This window comes from Saccopteryx leptura, chromosome 5, assembly GCF_036850995.1.
Source record: "Saccopteryx leptura isolate mSacLep1 chromosome 5, mSacLep1_pri_phased_curated, whole genome shotgun sequence".
Taxonomy (NCBI): Eukaryota; Metazoa; Chordata; class Mammalia; order Chiroptera; family Emballonuridae; genus Saccopteryx; species Saccopteryx leptura.
The window spans coordinates 245,254-263,155 of record NC_089507.1 but is presented as its reverse complement, the minus strand read 5'-3'; the positions used below and the strand labels follow the sequence as shown (position 1 = coordinate 263,155).

General features: G+C 60.1%; 1 protein-coding gene across 3 annotated transcripts in view; it reads left to right on the top strand.

Annotated features, from left to right (window-relative positions):
* GAK (cyclin G associated kinase) overlaps positions 1-14,134 on the top strand; it is a 59,929-nt gene extending 45,795 nt beyond the window's left edge. For all 3 annotated transcript variants that reach the window (XM_066385340.1, XM_066385339.1, XM_066385341.1), the window contains 10 exons: positions 832-1,025; positions 1,720-1,866; positions 2,052-2,501; positions 2,883-3,056; positions 3,465-3,575; positions 4,909-5,025; positions 10,651-10,875; positions 11,542-11,690; positions 12,521-12,697; positions 13,637-14,134. In XM_066385340.1, coding sequence (XP_066241437.1) covers positions 832-1,025; positions 1,720-1,866; positions 2,052-2,501; positions 2,883-3,056; positions 3,465-3,575; positions 4,909-5,025; positions 10,651-10,875; positions 11,542-11,690; positions 12,521-12,697; positions 13,637-13,738 — 1,846 coding nt within the window. In that variant the 3' untranslated portion in view covers positions 13,739-14,134. The remainder of the gene's footprint in view (positions 1-831; positions 1,026-1,719; positions 1,867-2,051; positions 2,502-2,882; positions 3,057-3,464; positions 3,576-4,908; positions 5,026-10,650; positions 10,876-11,541; positions 11,691-12,520; positions 12,698-13,636) is intronic.
* Positions 14,135-17,902: the final 3,768 nt, after the last annotated feature.

The window sequence follows — 17,902 nt, the reverse complement described above, 5'->3', positions numbered from 1 at the left end:
CCTCCTGTGCCAGCAGTTGTCGTTTGTGGATGGGTGCTGCATGGACTGCCGAGGATCCTCGGGTTCAGGGATCTGGGGCATCTTCTGTGTTTCCTTCTGTTGTTTCACTGCTGTGACAGGCAGTGATGTGCAAGGTGCTGGCCAGTGTTGATAACCTGCCCAGAGCCGCTGCCCGGCCAGGGGCTGGCTGGTCGAGTGGCTGTGAGCATGTCCGAGGCAACCTTGGGGTGGATGTGAGAAAATGTTGAGTTCCCTGATGAGACGCAGAGCAGGAATGAGGAAGTCAGTGACAAGGCAGCTGACGTCACCTCTGCCAGGTCCCGCTGGCCACAGCCGTCCCCCACCTGTGCCTCGGCATGCTTAGAGGCCAGAGTCTTTGGCTTCTTCTTGCCTTGTCCCCTTTCCTCCCAGCAGGGCAGTGGGTGCTGCCTCCCTGGCCCCCAGCGAGCGGGGCACTGTGCTACCCATCCTGCAGGCGATGGCAGGGTCTTGGTCTCATGGGCATCTGTTAACTGTTGGGAAGTTTCACCATGGTGACGGCATCTCTGTAATGGAAATACATTTGATATCTCAGGCAGCCTTACCAGAACCCCGTGTCCGAGGGGTGCGGGCAGGCCCAGTGCTCGCCTGACAAGCCGGGTGCTGCTCTGAGGGTGCACGTGCCCGATGTACAGACCCTGTGCCAGCAGCAGCTTGTACACCACAGTGAGGTGCAGAGGGCGGGCTGCCCGGAGAGCACACAGCCCTGGGTGTACTTGTTTTCTGGTGGACTCAGGTGGCCTGTGACGCCCGTCATGACCCTCCTGACTGGGGTCTGGCCTCCCACTGCAGGTATGACCTGGACGCATGTGACATTCAGGAGAAATACCCGGACTTGTTCCAAGTAAACCTGGAGGTGGAGGTGGAGCCTAGAGACAGGCCCAGCCGGGAGGCTCCGCCCTGGGAGAGCACAAGCATAAGGGGGCTGAACCCCAAAATCCTCTTCTCCAGCCGGGAGGAGCAGCAGGACATCCTGTCTAAGTTTGGTAAGGTCTGTGTTCTCCCTCGGCACAGGGGGCAGCTCGCAGGGCTCAGCTGCGTGTGGGCGCAGGGACTCGGCTTCCGCCTGTGGACTGGAGTCTTTGCCCCTGCCGGGTCTGCCCACAGCGCTTGTCACAGGCAGGGGACCCCTGAGAGGGCCAGAGCTGGTCACTGGCCGAACCGGAGAGGCTTGTTTTCTGGATGTGCGTCCGCTTCTGTGTAACTGCAGTAGTCGAGACTTTATTCTGGACCAGCAGAGCTCCACGAGGCCACAGCACACCGGAGCTTTCCTCCTGGCCTCCCTCCCTCCCTCAGCTCAGCTGTCTCGTCTTCTTATTTCAGAGCAGCTCCCAGACATAGCTAGGACAGTGCGCTGGCTGGTGGGATGGGAGCCCGTCTGCCAGCCGTCCAGATTTCTTCCTGTTCTTGGTTTGCCTTCTTTCCATTTTCTTATGTGAAGACAGCTAAGTACTCCTGGAAAGTGCGTGTGCGCTGTGGAGTGCTGTGTAAGCATGTGCATGTGTGTGCACACGTGCGCTTTCGTGCATGCGTGACCAGGGCAGCGTCTGAGCCTGTGTCGGGATCGATCCTGGACTGGAGCCTCCGTGGGTGCCGCACAGCGTCTCGGCGTGTGGAGCTGGGCGGCTGCTGCAGCGGTGGTGGCGTCCTGGGGGTCACCTGACGCCCCCTGTCCCGCAGGGAAGCCGGAGCTCCCCAGGCAGCCAGGCTCGACCGCTCAGTATGACGCCGAGACGGCAGCTCCAGACCCGGAGCCCCTGGAGTCGGAGTCACCGCAGAGCAGCAGCACGGACACCAACCACTTCTTCCACACGCTGGACTGGCACGGTAGGCGCTGTGGGGTGCTCCCGGTGCCTGCGCCCCTGTGAGCGTCCCCTGCGTCCTGCGTGCTTGTGCTGTGCTCAGCTTGTCCTCAGGCCCTGTTCCCGGGGCTTCTGCGGGGTCTCTCCCGCGGTCCCACTGTGGTCCTGCTGGGGTGACCTCAGCCCTGTCAGTGTGCTGTTTCTTTTCAGAGGAGAAGGACTCGGAGTCAGGCCCGGACAGTAACTCCGCCCAGGAGACTCCCCCTGCCCCGGCTGAGGACGCGGCAGAGAGCGAGCCGTCCGACGAGGAGGTGGCGACGCTGTCTGCGGAGAGCAGGGACACGGCTGACGAGGGCGCTCCTGGCCCGGCAGTGCGGCCACAGGAGCAGGAGCTGATTTTTGATACGGACACACCAGCCGCACCGCAGGAACCCGGGCGGCCGGAGGACAGCGTGGACCTCCTGGGGCTGCACTCCGAGGCAGCACCCGTGCCCCCTGCACAGGCCCCTGGGGCCCCCCCCAGCAATGCTGACCTGCTCAGCTGCCTCCTGGGGGCGCCTGAGGCCGCCCCGGAGGGTCCCTCAGGTGACCTCCTCAGTGGAGAGACGCCCCTGCTCTTCACAAGTCCAGCCACCACCACAGGCGGGCCCGCTGTGGCCGGTACGTGTGACCAGACGAGGTGTCCGTGGTTGGCCTCTCTAGATCTCAGAGGCCCGACGACCTGGTGCTTGAGAACGAGCGGGTGGGGTCAGCAGCCCAGGACCAGCCAGCAGGAGGCTGTGCTGCTGGTCTGGTTCCACCGCCCACCCTGAGCTCCTGTCCAGGAGTGACCGGCCCTTCCTTCCCTGTGGGGCTGGGTCTCTGTGGGGCCTGAGGCCAGGGCCCTGGAGCTTGGTCTCGGTGTGATCGCGGGCCACGGGGTTGTCTCACTGTCTGGGCCCCCGCAGCCCATTGGCGCCTGGTGCTCTGGGTGCTGGTTGGTGCCCCTGCTGTGCCCACACGTGCCTCACTTCGGCCTGCTCCTTGGGTATCTTTCTGCAGCCGACCCGTTTGACCCTCTCCTGCTGACATCTGATCCAGACACCCAGCCCTGCTCTAAGCCTGCCCTTTTTGGTGAATTTCTCAATTCGGACTCTGTGGCCGCCCCGTCCGCGTCCTTCCCCTCCACCCACAGCGCCCCGCCTCCGGCCTGCAGCACTGACTTCCTGCAGCTGGGTGAGTGGGCTGAGAGGTGGGCAGGGGTCACTGCTGTGGTCCCCAGCAGAGCAGGCATGCTGCCCGTCCTCCCCTGGAAGAGGACATGAAGGCTGGTGTCCCCTCATGCTGTTTCCAGGGGTGTGTAGAAGGTTCTAGGGGTGCTGTGTGTAGCTTGAGTGAGGGCCACACTGCGCTGGGAGCTTCTCCACTTGCTCACCCTTGTCCCCGTGGTCAGTTCAGTGACCTGTGAGGTGTCCTGAGCTCAACACTCAGCACAGTCCCCACCTGGGAGCCCAGCCAGCTGTTCCTACGTGGGGGTGTGGGGCTTGTGCCTTCCCTGTCTGCTCGGGGCCTGCAGGAGGCTGTACGAAGGCTGTGGCCCATCCTCCACCAGGGGACACACCGAATGGTGCTGCTCTCTTCCAGGGGATGTCTCAGCAGAGCCCAGCAAGATGACGGCCTCAGCCAGCCACCCAGACCTGCTGGGAGGATGGGATACCTGGGCGGAGGCACCGGCCCCCACACCGGCCACAGAAGGTACGACTGCCCTCTGAAGGCTGGCTCCCCTGCCGGGTGCCCGCTGTGCCTGGTGCCTCTGTTTCACCGCAGTGGAACTCCACCACCCCAAAAAGGATTGGAGTGCTGGTGGCTCCCCTGCCGGGTGCCCGCTGTGTCTGGTGCCTCTGTTTCACCGCAGTGGAACTCCACCACCCCAAAAAGGATTGGAGTGCTGGTGGCTCCCCTGCCGGGTGCCCGCTGTGTCTGGTGCCTCTGTTTCACCGCAGTGGAACTCCACCACCCCCAAAAAGGATTGGAGTGCTGGTGGCTCCCCTGCCGGGTGCCCGCTGTGCCTGGTGCCTCTGTTTCACCGCAGTGGAACTCCACCACCCCAAAAAGGATTGGAGTGCTGGTGGGATGCAGCGCCCACCAATACATGGTCAGCTCATCCAGCTTGGGGGGGCCTCTAGCCCGTCCGGCCTGCCCCACCCGCAGTCGGTGGGCCCGGGTCCCTTCCTCCTCCCCTGGGAGACCGTCCAGGGCCGAAATCTTCACCCAGAACGTGTGTTAGTGTTTTCTCATGTCCTGTGGCTTCTGTGTACCTGAAGGAGCCCTTGGGAGACTGCAGACTGTCCCAGGGCCAGGCCCTGTCCTTGGGGACACGAAGGTCCAGTGCTCCACTTTGTGGGCATTTGTCTTGTTGGGAGGTCTCTGCTGTGAGTTGCTATCAGAGGCGATCATGTGACATGTCTCTCTAGGACCTTGTAGTAATGGAATTGCCCAGGAGTGACGATAACCAAAGACATTCTCCCAGTCTGATAGGCTGTCAGCTGTTCTGGTTTCCATCACATTACTGTAACAGGTTTACCATTTTGTGTCTTTTTAGTTATTAGTATTTCTTTTAAGAATTGTTTTACGTTCTTTATTTATTTATTTTTTTTGCATAGGAAGTTTGCTTTCTGCCTATAAATTTATAAGAGTGTCTTTTATATGTGAGTAGCCATCATTTGTAGTAACGACAATAATCCGTCAAGTGGCTGTATAATCATTTACTCAGATATTTCAGTGTCTGCTACTTAGAATATTCTCAGATTGATTATCACAAAGGGTATTACAAAGCTCATTTGCACTTTAAGGAGGTTGCAAGGATGCTGTCACAAAGTCAGGACAACGTGGATGTTTTTAGGCCCTGTATTCATTAGGGCATCTTCCAAAGAAACAGTGGAGGCCGCTCCGGGTACCTGTGCGGCTGTGTCCTGGGCTGGGCCCCGTGACTCAGAGCCGAGCAAGACTCTCAGGAGCTTCAGGCCAGAGAGCAGAGCTGCATCCCACCTCGTGGGCACTGGTTTGAACACCCTCTGTCCTTTTCCAGGCCCCTTCCTCTCTGCTGGAGGCCAGCTGGCACCTCCTGGCTCCTCGGCCAGCCGGACCAAGTCTCAGGGCCTAGACCCGTTTGCAGACCTCGGCAACCTCAGTTCCAGCCTCCAAGGTAACGTGCAGGACGTGCTGGGTGTGTGTGGAGCCAGGCCTGCGCAGAGGGGCCTAGTCCGTCTGTCTCCTGGCCTGCTCCCAGACTCAGGTGCCCTGGACAGGACCTTCACCTTCGTCCACCCAGGCCCAGGGAGCAGTGTCTGCTCCTGTCGCAGGGGCTTGTTGATGTGAGCAGGTGCCGGACCAGTGCCGAGGCTTGGCCCTCACAGGGATGTCGTGAGGAGCTGGTCTCAGCACGGGAGACCTGGGATCGTGCCTGCCCTGTTGGCCTCCAGTCTCCTGGAGCTGACCTAGCGCCCTGGGACACGAGTCCCCGGGTCCCTCTGCCTCCCAGAGTCGTGTGGCCATGACTGCTCAGAGACATGAGTGTCTGAGAGCATCTCCTCCCTTATCAGCTGGGCAGCATGTGGAACCCCAGGCTGGAAATATGTCTTCTCAGAACGCTGGTTCTGGGAAACAGGCATCTGGCTCTCAGATGGCATCTCTTCCCGCTGCAGCCCTGTGAGCCTTGGGTGGGAAGCGTGGTCCCTCAGCATGGGGAGGGCCCTGCTGTCTCTCCTGCCCTCCCGGCCTGGCTCTGCCTCCATGCTGCCCCTCGCTCCCCACTCATGCTGTGGCTGGTCTGCTGGGCTGTGTCCACTCTGCTTCTCACGTGGTGTCGAGGGCTCCTGCTGCTAGCTGTCTTACTGAGTCCTGAGAGGTTTTCATTATTTGCACGGTCGGTTTCCTAAATGTGTTTCTAGTGTTTCAGGTCGCAATGTTTCAGGCATTTGGGAAGTCTGTGTTTGTCTTTGGGTTTCCTTCCCAGCGTGGTCTCTGTCCTAGACCATCTGAGTGCGGGGTGGGACCACCGGAGCCTCCTGGCGGCTGCCTGGGCTGTGGGCTCTGAATCCTGTCGGGACAGGACTCGTCGGGGTCTGAGCTGTCTGTTCTTGAAATGGAGCCCATTTCTCAGGTCCGCACTGTGACCCAGGGCTCTGTCACAGCCCCTGGGAAAACAGAACTCTGAATAAAGCTGATGGAACAGAAAGGAAAGATAGACAAACTCAGACTCTATTGGAGACCTCCACATCCCTCTTCACCAAGTATGGATCAAGCACTCGGACAGTCAGCAAGCAAGAGCAAGGCTAGGGGCGTTGTCGGCCACCAGGAGTCGTCTGTCACCCTCGCGAGGCTCTGCACCGACTGCCAAGGAGCCGTGACCTCCTGCATGTGTGGGACCTCCACCAGGAGAGCCTGTGTCCTGGACATCAGACAGACCCAGCACACCTGAGAGGACTGAGCCACACAGACCATCCTGCTCTGACCACGTGAGACCCAGCTGGAAGCGGAGCACGGGAACTGGAGAACCTTCAGCCTCTGGAAACGGCACTTACAGAACACACAGACGACCTCGGGAGGTCAGGGAGGTGACAGTGAACTGAGAGAACGTGGGAACTGGAGAACCTTCAGCCTCTGGAAACGGCACTTACAGAACACACAGACGACCTCGGGAGGTCAGGGAGGTGACAGTGAACTGAGAGAACATGGAACAGGGAACCTTCAGCCTCTGGAAATGGCACTTACAGAACCCACAGGCTACCTCGGAGGTCAGGGAGGTGACGGTGAACTGAGAGAACGTGGGAACTGGAGAACCTTCAGCCTCTGGAAACGGCACTTACAGAACACACAGGCTACCTCGGAGGTCAGGGAGGTGACAGTGAACTGAGTGAATGTGGGAACATGGAGCAGGGAAACCTGAGGTGCTCGGCTGACGCAGTGCGAAGGGGGGTTCGTTAAAGGCTACTTTGGAAAAGAGGAAATGTCTCATCAGTATTGGAGCTCTCAAGTCAAGATACCTGAAGAGTAAAGCAAATAAAATTCAGAGCAAACAGAAGAAAGGAAATAGTGAAGAGTCAAAACCAGTGAAATAGGAAACAAAAACAATAAAACTAATTAAACAAGAAGGTGATTCTTTGAAAAGATTGATAAATGTGACAGCTGCCAATATCAGAAGTGACATGGGGTCATCCCCACAGGCTTGTTGGCCGTTTGTGACGGGGAGGGAAGCAGAACAGGGCTCGTGAATGTGACGACGGACGTCCCCACGTGACCTAGATCGTTTGCATAGGTCTGTAACTATCAAGAAGATTAATTTGTAGTTTTTAAAAAACCTCCCAAAAAGGAGGTTTCCGTCCCAGGTAGTTTCATTGGGGGACTCTACCAAACGTTTAGAGAACTCACGCCAGCTCCACGCACTCTCTTCTAAGAAGTGGGGAGAGGCGGGGATGTTTGCAGTTGGTTTTGTGGTGCTTGAATTACCCTGCTCCCAGACCCAGGCAGACGGGCCAGAAAAGCAAACTACAGCGCAGTGTTCCTAGGAACATGCACATCAGAGTTTGGCGAGTAGAATTCCCCAACACCTAACGAGAACTGCAGCACACATAGGAGTGCAGCGCTGGCTCCGGGTCCCCAGACCAGTTGCCAGAATCACCACATCACTGGTCTCGGCAGCAGTGCAGAAAAGCACTTGGCAGAGGTCAGCTCCTGTTAATGATAAGCACACTCAGCTAGTAACGAGAGGTGAACTTCGCTATGTTGATAACGAGTGTCGACAGAACCCTGCACCAGCCTCACATTTGGTGGAGGAAGACTGCGTGCTGAGGGCAGAGTCCAGGCTGGACCGTGGTCTCCCCTCCTCCCTGCAGTCCCGTTCGCACAAAGGCAAGGAAGGGAGTAGGGTCCTCACGCGTGAGGGAAGACAGCACTGTGCTGCAGGGGGCGCGCTCGTGTGTGTGGCAGACCTCGAGGGGTCTCCAGAGGCCACCCGGGTCCACAGACTGAGTCCACAGACAGACCTCAGCTGTGTCTCCTGCCTAGTGGTGTGCACTAGGAACCCCAGATTAAAACAGTGCCATTTACAGCCGCTAGGAGAGAAGAAACCCAAGTGTGGCTAAGGACGCGTATATGGTGAAACTGCACGACCAAACGTTATGAAAACAACCAGAGAAAAACCACATCCCTGGACTGGAGGCCCGCGTGCTGAAGCTGTGAGGTCTCCCGATCTGTGGAGTTAGCACAGTTTCCACCAGAATCTAGGAAGGATTTCTGTGGACACAGACCAGCTCACTGAAAAGTTTATTTGGAAAGTTAGGGGAACTGGAATGGCTGGAACATTGCATGATGGCCGGGTGATGTGGGAGGAGTCAGTGCCTGGCCCCGGGCTCCCCTGTAGCCTCCGAATCAGGACTGTGTGATGTGGGCAGGAGGACACCCACAGATCCGGGGAACAGAGGAGAGGGACGGGTTCGTCCTGACGAGGTGCTGGCACCACCTGCGTGGCTGCTGGAACATTGGACATCTGCCCATAGATACAGCAGCCTCACACTGCGCTCCACAGCTCACACAGCAGGGGACTCAGAACTGGCCATGGATTTTTTTTTTTCTTTTTTTTTTCATTTTTCTGAAGCTGGAAACAGGGAGAGACAGTCAGACAGACTCCCGCATGCGCCCGACCGGGATCCACCCGGCACGCCCACCAGGGGGCGACGCTCTGCCCACCAGGGGGCGATGCTCTGCCCATCCTGGGCGTCGCCATGTTGCGACCAGAGCTACTCTAGCACCTGAGGCAGAGGCCACAGAGCCATCCCCAGCGCCCGGGCCATCTTTGCTCCAATGGAGCCTCGGCTGCGGGAGGGGAAGAGAGAGACAGAGAGGAAAGCGCGGCGGAGGGGTGGAGAAGCAAATGGGCGCTTCTCCTGTGTGCCCTGGCCGGGAATCGAACCCGGGTCCTCCGCACGCTAGGCCGACGCTCTACCGCTGAGCCAACCGGCCAGGGCCCTAAATTTTTTTTTTTTTTTTTAATTAATTATTTTTACAGGAACAGAGAGAGTCAGAGAGTGGGATAGATAGGGACAGACAGGAACGAAGAGAGATGAGAAGCATCAATCATCAGTTTCTCGTTGCAACACCTTAGTTGTTCATTGATTGCTTTCTCATATGTGCCTTGACTGGGGGGCCTCAGCAGACCGAGGAACCTCTTGCTCGAGCCAGCGACCCTGAACACAAGCTGGCGAGCTTTTTGCTCTAGCCAGATGAGCCCGCGTTCAAGCTGGAGACCTCAGGGTCTCGAACCTGGGTCCTTCTGCATCCCAGTCTGATGCTCCATCCACTGCACCACCGCCTGGTCAGGCCTGGCCATAGATCTTAGTGTGTGATGGGGAACCAAGAAGCCTGTAGAAGAAAACATAGGATACAATCTCTGGGACCAAGTGCTAGATTTGAGTGTCATGGTCTATAACAGAAAAATATTGACAAATGGACTTTATCAAAACTAAATCCTCTACTGTGCTAGACTCAAAAGGATGAAAAGACAAGCTACAGATCAGGCACAAATACTTTGAGGACACGTGGGACTCACATCTAGGACATGTCAATACAGGGAGTCCTCAGTGTCCTCGCTGGGCTCTGCGGCTTTAGGTGAGATGACACACAACAGACGCAGTTGTGCCCGGGCTCGTGGATGTGAACGGGGATGGAGCTCCTGCGTCCGGCGTCTCCATCAGCCTTGTCAAAGCCAGCATCGCGGGAGGACCTGCTGCCCCTGAGGACAAGGAGCCATTCAGTAGAGCGTAGGTGAGCCCGGACGAGATGCCTAGCACAGGCCACTCAGTGCTGACCAGCCTCTGGGAAGATGGCGGCGTCACTCACCGGCAGGCACGTGCCAGGGAGGCCTTGGTGGCAGCCAGCCCTTGGGTGGTTATAGCAGTAGTGCCAACCCCAAGTGCCACCGAGGGTGGGAGACGATTTCTCATGAGCAGCTGGCATGCAGGAACATGAATCTCAGTGGCCACTCTGGAAATGGTCAGTGTTTATGCAAGTAAACATGTGGCTACCACTCATCCAGAGAGAGGAAGTGTCCACAGCAGCTTTGTTTGTAATTGCCCCAAACTGGGTTGCTGGCTGCGTGGACACAGGGTCCCCACGGAAAATGCTGCTCAGCAATGGAAGGAGCAACCCTGAGTGCATCACAGAGGTTACCTGCTGTTAGGTCTGTTTCTAGAGCATTCTGGAAGTGGCTCAGAGGTAGAGGACAGATGGGTGCCTTGAGCCCATGTTCACACAAATGTGTGTGTGGTAAAGTGACACAGCACTGCACACATGGTAGCACACACATGCCTACACAAATATGCACTCATGCACACACACAGCAGTATGTACACACGTGTGTGCACACACCTGTAGCAGCTGGCAGGAGCCTTCATGTCACGAGGCCAGTTGCCTGTGCGGTGAGTGATCTGGGCTTGGGGTTCTGTGTTCTGGGCTCTGGTGCACCAGCTTCCTTGTGAGTTTGTTTCAAAATAAAAGTTAAAGGGCCAGCCCTGCATTCCGAGAGCACGTGAGGTGGTGCCCACGCTCACCCTCACTGACCCGTGACCCTCCGCACTGTCCCCCAACCCCTGCGATTGTCTCCACCATCGCCCAACTAGGAGGGCCACTTCGGTGGCTGCCCGGTCCTGGTGTCCGACCACGAGCATTCGTTTTGCAAGTGCCTGTTTTCCTGCAAGTGAGACACCGTCTGCAGCGCCTTCATGGGACCAGCCGGTTGTCACACGCTGTTCACCCCTCATGGCTTTCTCCCCAGGCTCGCCCGGTGGATTTACTCCTGGGGGTTTTGGACCCAAAGCAGCCCTCAGTTCCAAGGCCGGCAGCTCCTGGCAGACAAGTCGATCCTCAGCCCAGGGTGCCCCATGGGCCCCCCAGACAAAGCCGTCCCCCAAAACCTGTGCCCAGCCAAGGCCTAACTACGCAGCGAACTTCAGTGTGATTGGCGGCCGAGAGGAGCGGGGTGTCCGTGCTCCCAGCTTTGGTGAGTCGTCCTCCTCCCGTGTGCGATGGTCTCCTGGGGAGCTTCTCGGGGAGACCCACACCTCTCCCTGCAGGAGCCACGTCTGGGTGGGTGTCCCTCTCGTCCCCGTGGGCACTGTCCAGGTGGCCAGGCCCACGCCGTCCGGGAATGGGGGCCTCCTCCACTGCCTGGGCAGTGGGACAGTCAGCCCAGGCCCAGCTGCAGTGTCGTCACGGAGATGGCGCCTCCCATGTCGGCCCAGGCCTAGCTGCAGTGTCGTCACGGAGATGGCGCACCCCATGTCGGCCCAGGCCTAGCTGCAGTGTCGTCATGGAGATGGCGCACCCCATGTCGGCCCAGGCCTAGCTGCAGTGTCGTCATAGAGATGGCGCACCCCATGTCGGCCCAGGCCTAGCTGCAGTGTCGTCACGGAGATGGCGCACCCCATGTCGGCCCAGGCCTAGCTGCAGTGTCGTCATGGAGATGGCGCACCCCATGTCGGCCCAGGCAGCAGACAGACGCTTGCTTAGGAGCACTGCGGCTCAGGGAGTCCTGCTGGGTGTTGTCCACTTCTCTCAGCTGTCCATCTCCTTTCGTCTAACTGGAAATGGCGCCCTGGGTGGGCTGAGGATGGATCAGCATGGGCCCTGGGTGCCTCGCTGACTCTCTGTCTTTGTCCTTCTCTAGTTCAAAAGCCCCGGGTGTCTGAGAACGATTTTGAAGACCTGCTGTCCAATCAAGGCTTCTCCTCCAAAGCTGACAGGAAGGGGCCGAGGACCATCGCTGAGATGAGGAGACAGGACCAGGCGAGGGACACGGACCCACTGAAGCTGAAGGTGCGCTGTGCAGCTGGTGCTCCCTGGTCCACCTGCTTGACCCCGGGAGGACATGGCTGCTGGGGGCCTGAGGGCCTCCTGGTGCCTGCCTCAGGGCCCCTGATTCTCACTTGAGAGGGTTTGTGCGATGTCTTCCACTGAGACACACTTGCCGTTTTGAGAGTTGTGCGGTGGATACAACTCGTCCCCACCAGCACCGTCTCCATGGTGGCTCTGTCACTGTTAGGCTGAGGAGGGGAGGCTTTTGCATTTTCATTGTTATTAAGTGTCACTCCTCTGGAGATCTAACCACATGTAACCTTGGTCAGGGCAAGTGTCCTTGAGGCCACCTGGCCCGCACAAGAACAGCTGGGGGCAGTGGGGGTGACATCTGCTGCGCCCGGCACACTGGCCTCTCTGACTAGGTTGGCATGTGAGCCCAGCATCACCGAGGGGTTTTCACTGCAAGGCCAGTGGTGATGCAGGTGCACAGGCCACCCAGGAGCTCCGCCTGGCATCCCCGCTGGGTGCTGGAGCCCTGGGACATGTAGGGCAAGGCCACAGGCGGTCATCTGTGAGTTCCCACTGACAAGGGTCACCAAGCTCCTTGTGCTGTCTGGTCCTGTGTGGTATCTGTCCAGGCTGGGGGAGCGGTGGTGACCGTGCCTGGGGTCAGGGCAGGAAGTGGGACAGTGGGTGACCGTGCCTGGGGTCAGGGCAGGAAGTTCGGCAGTGGCCTCGTGTCTCATGGTGCAGCCTTGCTCCCCATGATGGACGGCTGTGGAGCCGCGGTGATGGCCGGTGGGGGCTGTGGCCAGGACTCTGCTCTGCAGCACTTCTGTCTCCTGCAGCTCCTGGACTGGACCGAGGGCAAGGAGAGGAACATCCGTGCTCTGCTGTCCACGCTGCACACAGTGCTGTGGGACGGCGAGAGCCGCTGGACACCCGTGGGCATGGCTGACCTCGTGACGCCCGAGCAGGTGAAAAAGCAGTATCGCCGGGCTGTGCTGGTGGTCCACCCCGACAAGGTGAGCACTGGCCAGGGTCCCCCCGGGGAGGTGAGCGCCAGGCAGGGTCCCCCCGGGGAGGTGAGCACCAGGCAGGGTCCCCCCGGGGAAGTGAGCACCAGGCAGGGTCCACCGGGGGAGGTGAGCACTGGCCAGGGTCCCCCCGGGGGAGGTGAGCACCAGGCAGGGTCCCCCCGGGGAGGTGAGCACCAGGCAGGGTCCCCCCGGGGAGGTGAGTGCTGGCCGGGGTCCCCCCCGGGGAGGTGAGCACCAGGCAGGGTCCCCCGGGGAGGTGAGTGCTGGCCGGGGTCCCCCCCGGGGAGGTGAGCACCAGGCAGGGTCCCCCAGGGAGGTGAGTGCCGGCCGGGGTCCCCCGGGGAGGTGAGCGCCGGTCGGGGTCCTCCCGGGGAGGTGAGCACCAGGCAGGGTCCCCCAGGGAGGTGAGCACCAGGCAGGGTCCCCCCGGGGAGGTGAGCGCCAGGCAGGGTCCCCCCGGGGGAGGTGAGCGCCGGCCGGGGTCCCCCGGGGAGGTGAGCGCCGGTTGGGGTCCTCCCGGGGAGGTGAGCACCAGGCAGGGTCCCCCCAGGGAGGTGAGTGCCGGCCGGGGTCCCCCGGGGAGGTGAGCGCCGGTCGGGGTCCTCCCGGGGAGGTGAGCACCAGGCAGGGTCCCCCCGGGGAGGTGAGCGCCAGGCAGGGTCCCCCAAGGAGGTGAGCACCAGGCAGGGTCCCCCCGGGGAGGTGAGCGCCAGGCAGGGTCCCCCCGGGGAAGTGAGCACCAGGCAGGGTCCCCCTGGGGAGGTGAGTGCCGGCCGGGGTCCCCCCGGGGGAGGTGAGCACCAGGCAGGGTCCCCCCGGGGAGGTGAGCGCCAGGCAGGGTCCCCCTGGGGAGGTGAGTGCCGGCCGGGGTCCCGGGAGCAGAGGAACCCATCTCATGAGGAAGCCCTTCTGCTCGTCCCACAGGCCACAGGGCAGCCCTACGAGCAGCAGGCCAGGCTGATCTTCATGGAGCTGAGCGACGCCTGGTCTGAGTTCGAGAGCCAGGGCGCCCGGCCCCTCTTCTGAGCCCTCGTGGTCACAGCTGCACGTGGAGCTAGAAGGTGCCGGGCTTGACTACGAGAGCCTCCTCCAGGGCTGTGGCGGTGTGGGCTGACGCACTGCACCCCAGTGGCCCACCTGCTGCCCTCGGAAGGTCCAGAGCCCCTGCAGCCGGCAGGAAGAGAGCATTCCAAAGCCTCTTGGTTTTTTCTTTTTCCCAAAGGAAAGTGTTGATTCACGCTCCTCCCACAAGCGTCCCAGTTTGTGATCTGTTTGTCCAGTGGCCGCGTCCTGGAGAGCCCGTCTCCTCAGGGCAGGGTGTACGGTCCGCGTCCTCTCCTGGTCCGGCTCATGACGTCCCCGTGTCCCCAGGTGTGATCAGCCTGGAGGCTCCTATACATAATTAAACTATTTTCTGATGAAGCTCGTCTCTGCGGCTCTCCTGCTGTTGTTGGGCTCTGTCAGGCTCTGGCCCTGGGATGTGCAGGGACCCATGTGCTGCAGGCGGGGCCCTTGTCACTCTGTTTGAGCTTCCTCAGGCTCCCAGGGAGGGCAGCGGGCAGTGTGTGTGCTGAGCAGACATGCTGTGGCTTTGGGTCCCCTTCTATGGCCATGGCCATAGGTACTGGCACACGGTGGTCACTGCCCAGACAGACTGGGCTGGCTCTGGTCCTTCCAGAGACCACCAGGACCTCATCCCATCCCTGTAGTCCCTGCAGTGACTGTCAGGGCCTTGTGTCTGCCTCTGGCCCCAGGTCTATGGACAGTCCTGGAAGACACCCCCACCCCCAGCCTAGGACCACAGGCTTGGGACTGCTTGGCCCCAGAGGAGCCCTGTGTCACATCATTAGAGCCAGCCTGGAACCCGTGGCTGTGGGCAGACCCCAGAGGGGCCTTGCTCTGAGCCCCACCCCCACGTACTTGGTCCACTGCCAGGAGCCACTGTATGGTCCAGTCTGGGCCTGCCCATCGCAGTGGCAACGGCTGGCTGGCTGGCTGAACCTCGGTGCCACAGCGCATCCTCTCCCGCCACGTGTGGCAGTTCTGGGGGGGGACTCTGGCCTCCGGAGGGTGTAGCCAGGATGTACACACAGATTCACACATGCACACGTCTAGTGTTTGTTACCACCAAGGCGCCTGGCATCCAGCTGGCCTGTGTGCAGCCCTCACACTGTGGGCCCAGGCTCAGGCCAGAGCCCCTCCTGGACCGTGTCTCCTCAGAAGGAAGTCGTGCTGCCCGGTAGCTCACCTGGGGAAGGGGAGACCCAGAGCAGTGAGGGCGCCCGTTCTGTGCGGTCAGGTCTCTGCAGCTGCCCTGTGCCAGGCCCTTCCTGGCCAGACATAGCAGGACCCATGGGGAGGCTCAGTGGAGCCCCCAGAGGTGTCCAGAGGCGCTGCCCAGCTATGTGGACACCCTGAGAACCTCGGGTCTACAGTTGATGTAACTGGTTCTCACTTGTGACTAACAAGGTTTTGGTTTTTTTTGGTTTTTTTTTTTCATTTTTCTGAAGCTGGAAACGGGGTGGCAGTCAGACTCCTGCACACGCCCGACCGGGATCCACCCGGCATGCCCACCAGGGGGCGATGTTCTGCCCCTCTGGCGCATCGCTCTGTTGCATCCAGAGCCATTCTAGCGCCTGAGGCAGAGGCCACAGAGCCATCCTCAGAGCTCGGGCCATCTGTGCTCCAATGGAGCCTTGGCTGTGGGAGGGGAAGAGAGAGACAGAGAGGAAGGAGAGGGGGAGGGGTGGAGAAGCAGATGGGCGCTTCTCCTGTGTGCCCTGGCCGGGAATTGAACCCGGGACTTCTGCACGCCAGGCTGATGCTCTACTGCTGAGCCAACCGGCCAGGGCCAACAGGTTTGTTTTTATTTATTATTCTGTTTAGGATTATTTGTTGATGGCTTTGCTCATTGGCAATATAAAGTGTGTCAAGTTTGTTTTACTTTTTATTGCACAGATGCTAGTGACAGGAACCAGGGTTTTCCTAGGGCAGATGGCGGCTCCTGAGAGCTCAAGGGGAGCGGTCTGGTTGTGCAGGCCAAGTGCACCAATGACCCAAGAGAGGGATGACTGGCCTCTGTCCTTGGAGGGAGGGGTGAGCAGAGAGGACCTCAGACCGACCTCCAGCCATAAGCAGAGCCTTTCCTGACCAGGGGACTCTGCCCTGTGGGTATTGGTGCCCTGAGCCTGTCGCAGCCAGCCGCACCTGGGCTGCACAGGCCTTTGAGCTGGGCTGGTCCCCTCTCTGGCCGAGCACACGCTCCAGTCCTCCCAACGATGTGCACCCACAGGGTGAGCCCCAGACTTTCTGGTCTGCCTCTTTTTCACTTGTTTGTCCACCCTGCCCCCATCTGTACATCTGTTTCCCCTACCTGTCCATTTATAGACCTGCTCCAACCAGAGCAGAGCAAAGGTTGAGAAGGCCCTTGGGGGCCCTCGCCGGAGCACGTGGGGTGGGGAGGGGCATTAGGGAGAAAGAGGAGAGGGATCCCCTCGGCGAGAGGAGCCCCACGGCCCTGACACAGTGGTGAGTGGGGGGCAGGCAGATTGAGAGGAGGCTGGGGAGAGGGACAGACATGGGTGGGGCTCTGTGCTGGTGGAGGTCCTTCTCACAAAGAGCACCTGACCGTGGATTGCATCCGCTGGTCACCTGGGGTCGGCACAGGGCCTGGGTTGGGTCATCTTTCCAGACCCAGGCCGCCAGGACAGGTAGGAAAGTGAGAGGGCTGGGCTCATGATGCTTAGAAAGGGGAGGAACGGGTTCCAGACCCTCAGCCAGACCCTGGACAGGCTGCAGGCCAGGATTCCAGGCCCAGAGCTGGCCCGAAGGCTGCGGACCCTTCTATTAGCTGGGACCAAGCGTTGTCCGTGGCATGACCCAGGTCAAGGCAGGCCCCCCGTTGCCTCCCACACAGGACCCCGCGGTCAGTGCGCCTTTGCCCTCCTTCCTGTGTGGTCACCCCAGTCCCCCCCACCAGAAGGCCATTTCTTAACCCTCCCTCCCGAGGTACTGAGGCTGACCGCTCTAGTCAGTAATTACCTGGTTCCTCTCTGGGTGGTGCCTGCTTCCTGAGGTTTGCAATATCTTTCATTTTTATTTCCATTTTGATTTTTCTGCATCAAGACTGATTATGATGTGATTCCTAAAATCTTCCCCTCCAGGATGAAGTCTCCACTTGACCCAGCCTCCTAGGGAGGGTGTGCCCCCTACGGGCCTGGGTGTGCGTGAGACCCTGACCACCCAGGACGCGAACACCTGGGCCTATCTGCTCAAACGTCCTTGGCTCAGGTCTTGTCTGTCTAGGCCACACCGTTCTCACTCAGCACCAGTCGGGCTGTGTGGACCCACAGGCACCTCTGTGCTGTGTACCCGGCCTGGGGACAGCCACTCCGGGACCTGCCCCCCTCGCTGGACTCTGGACTTCTCTGTTCTCACCTCTGGACCCTGGCTTGGGTGGCTATGCCTCCTGGTTCCCTGGGACTTGTCTGGGTGACCCCACTAACAAAGATTCTGTTCTTTGTCATGTCACTGGGTTGTGGCTCTCCGGGTGGCACGTCCTGCAGTCTGTGTTTGTGTCTGTGTTTGTGTCTCCTTCTAAAACAAGCTTTCTGAGGACACAGCTTGTCCTGCCTTCCTCAAAGCCCCCACCCGGGGTGCCCAGAACACACCAGGACACACCTGTGTCAGCAGCGGGCAGAGTTGGACCGCTCCTGCCTCTGGGTGGACAGAGGACACCAGGGCAGTGAGGCGCTTCCGAGGTTCCTGAGACCCTCTGCTTCAGCCTCTGCTTCCCCCTCGGTGGGTGTGGGGCCCAGACGGTGGGTCGTTCCAAGGGCTCCGCTCCTCCTGGTCCACCCCCAGCCCAAGCGGAAGCCCCCACACTAGCCAGTGGCCGTGGGAAGAGGGCCCGACGGCGGAGCCCGGTCCACCCCCAGCCCAAGCGGAAGCCCCACACTAGCCAGTGGCCGTGGGAAGAGAGCCCGACGGCAGAGCCTGAGGTCCGCAGAGTGGCTGCTCACCGAACGTGGCACCAGAGCTGTCCCTGCAGCCCACCCTGGGGCCTTGGGCTACACCCATGGCTGAGCCTGAGGGACAGCCCTGAGGAACTGTGTTCCCAGACCCTCTGTGACCAGGGCCACCATGCTCCCTGGGCATAAGCATGACCAGGACACAGTCAAGACCTAGGAT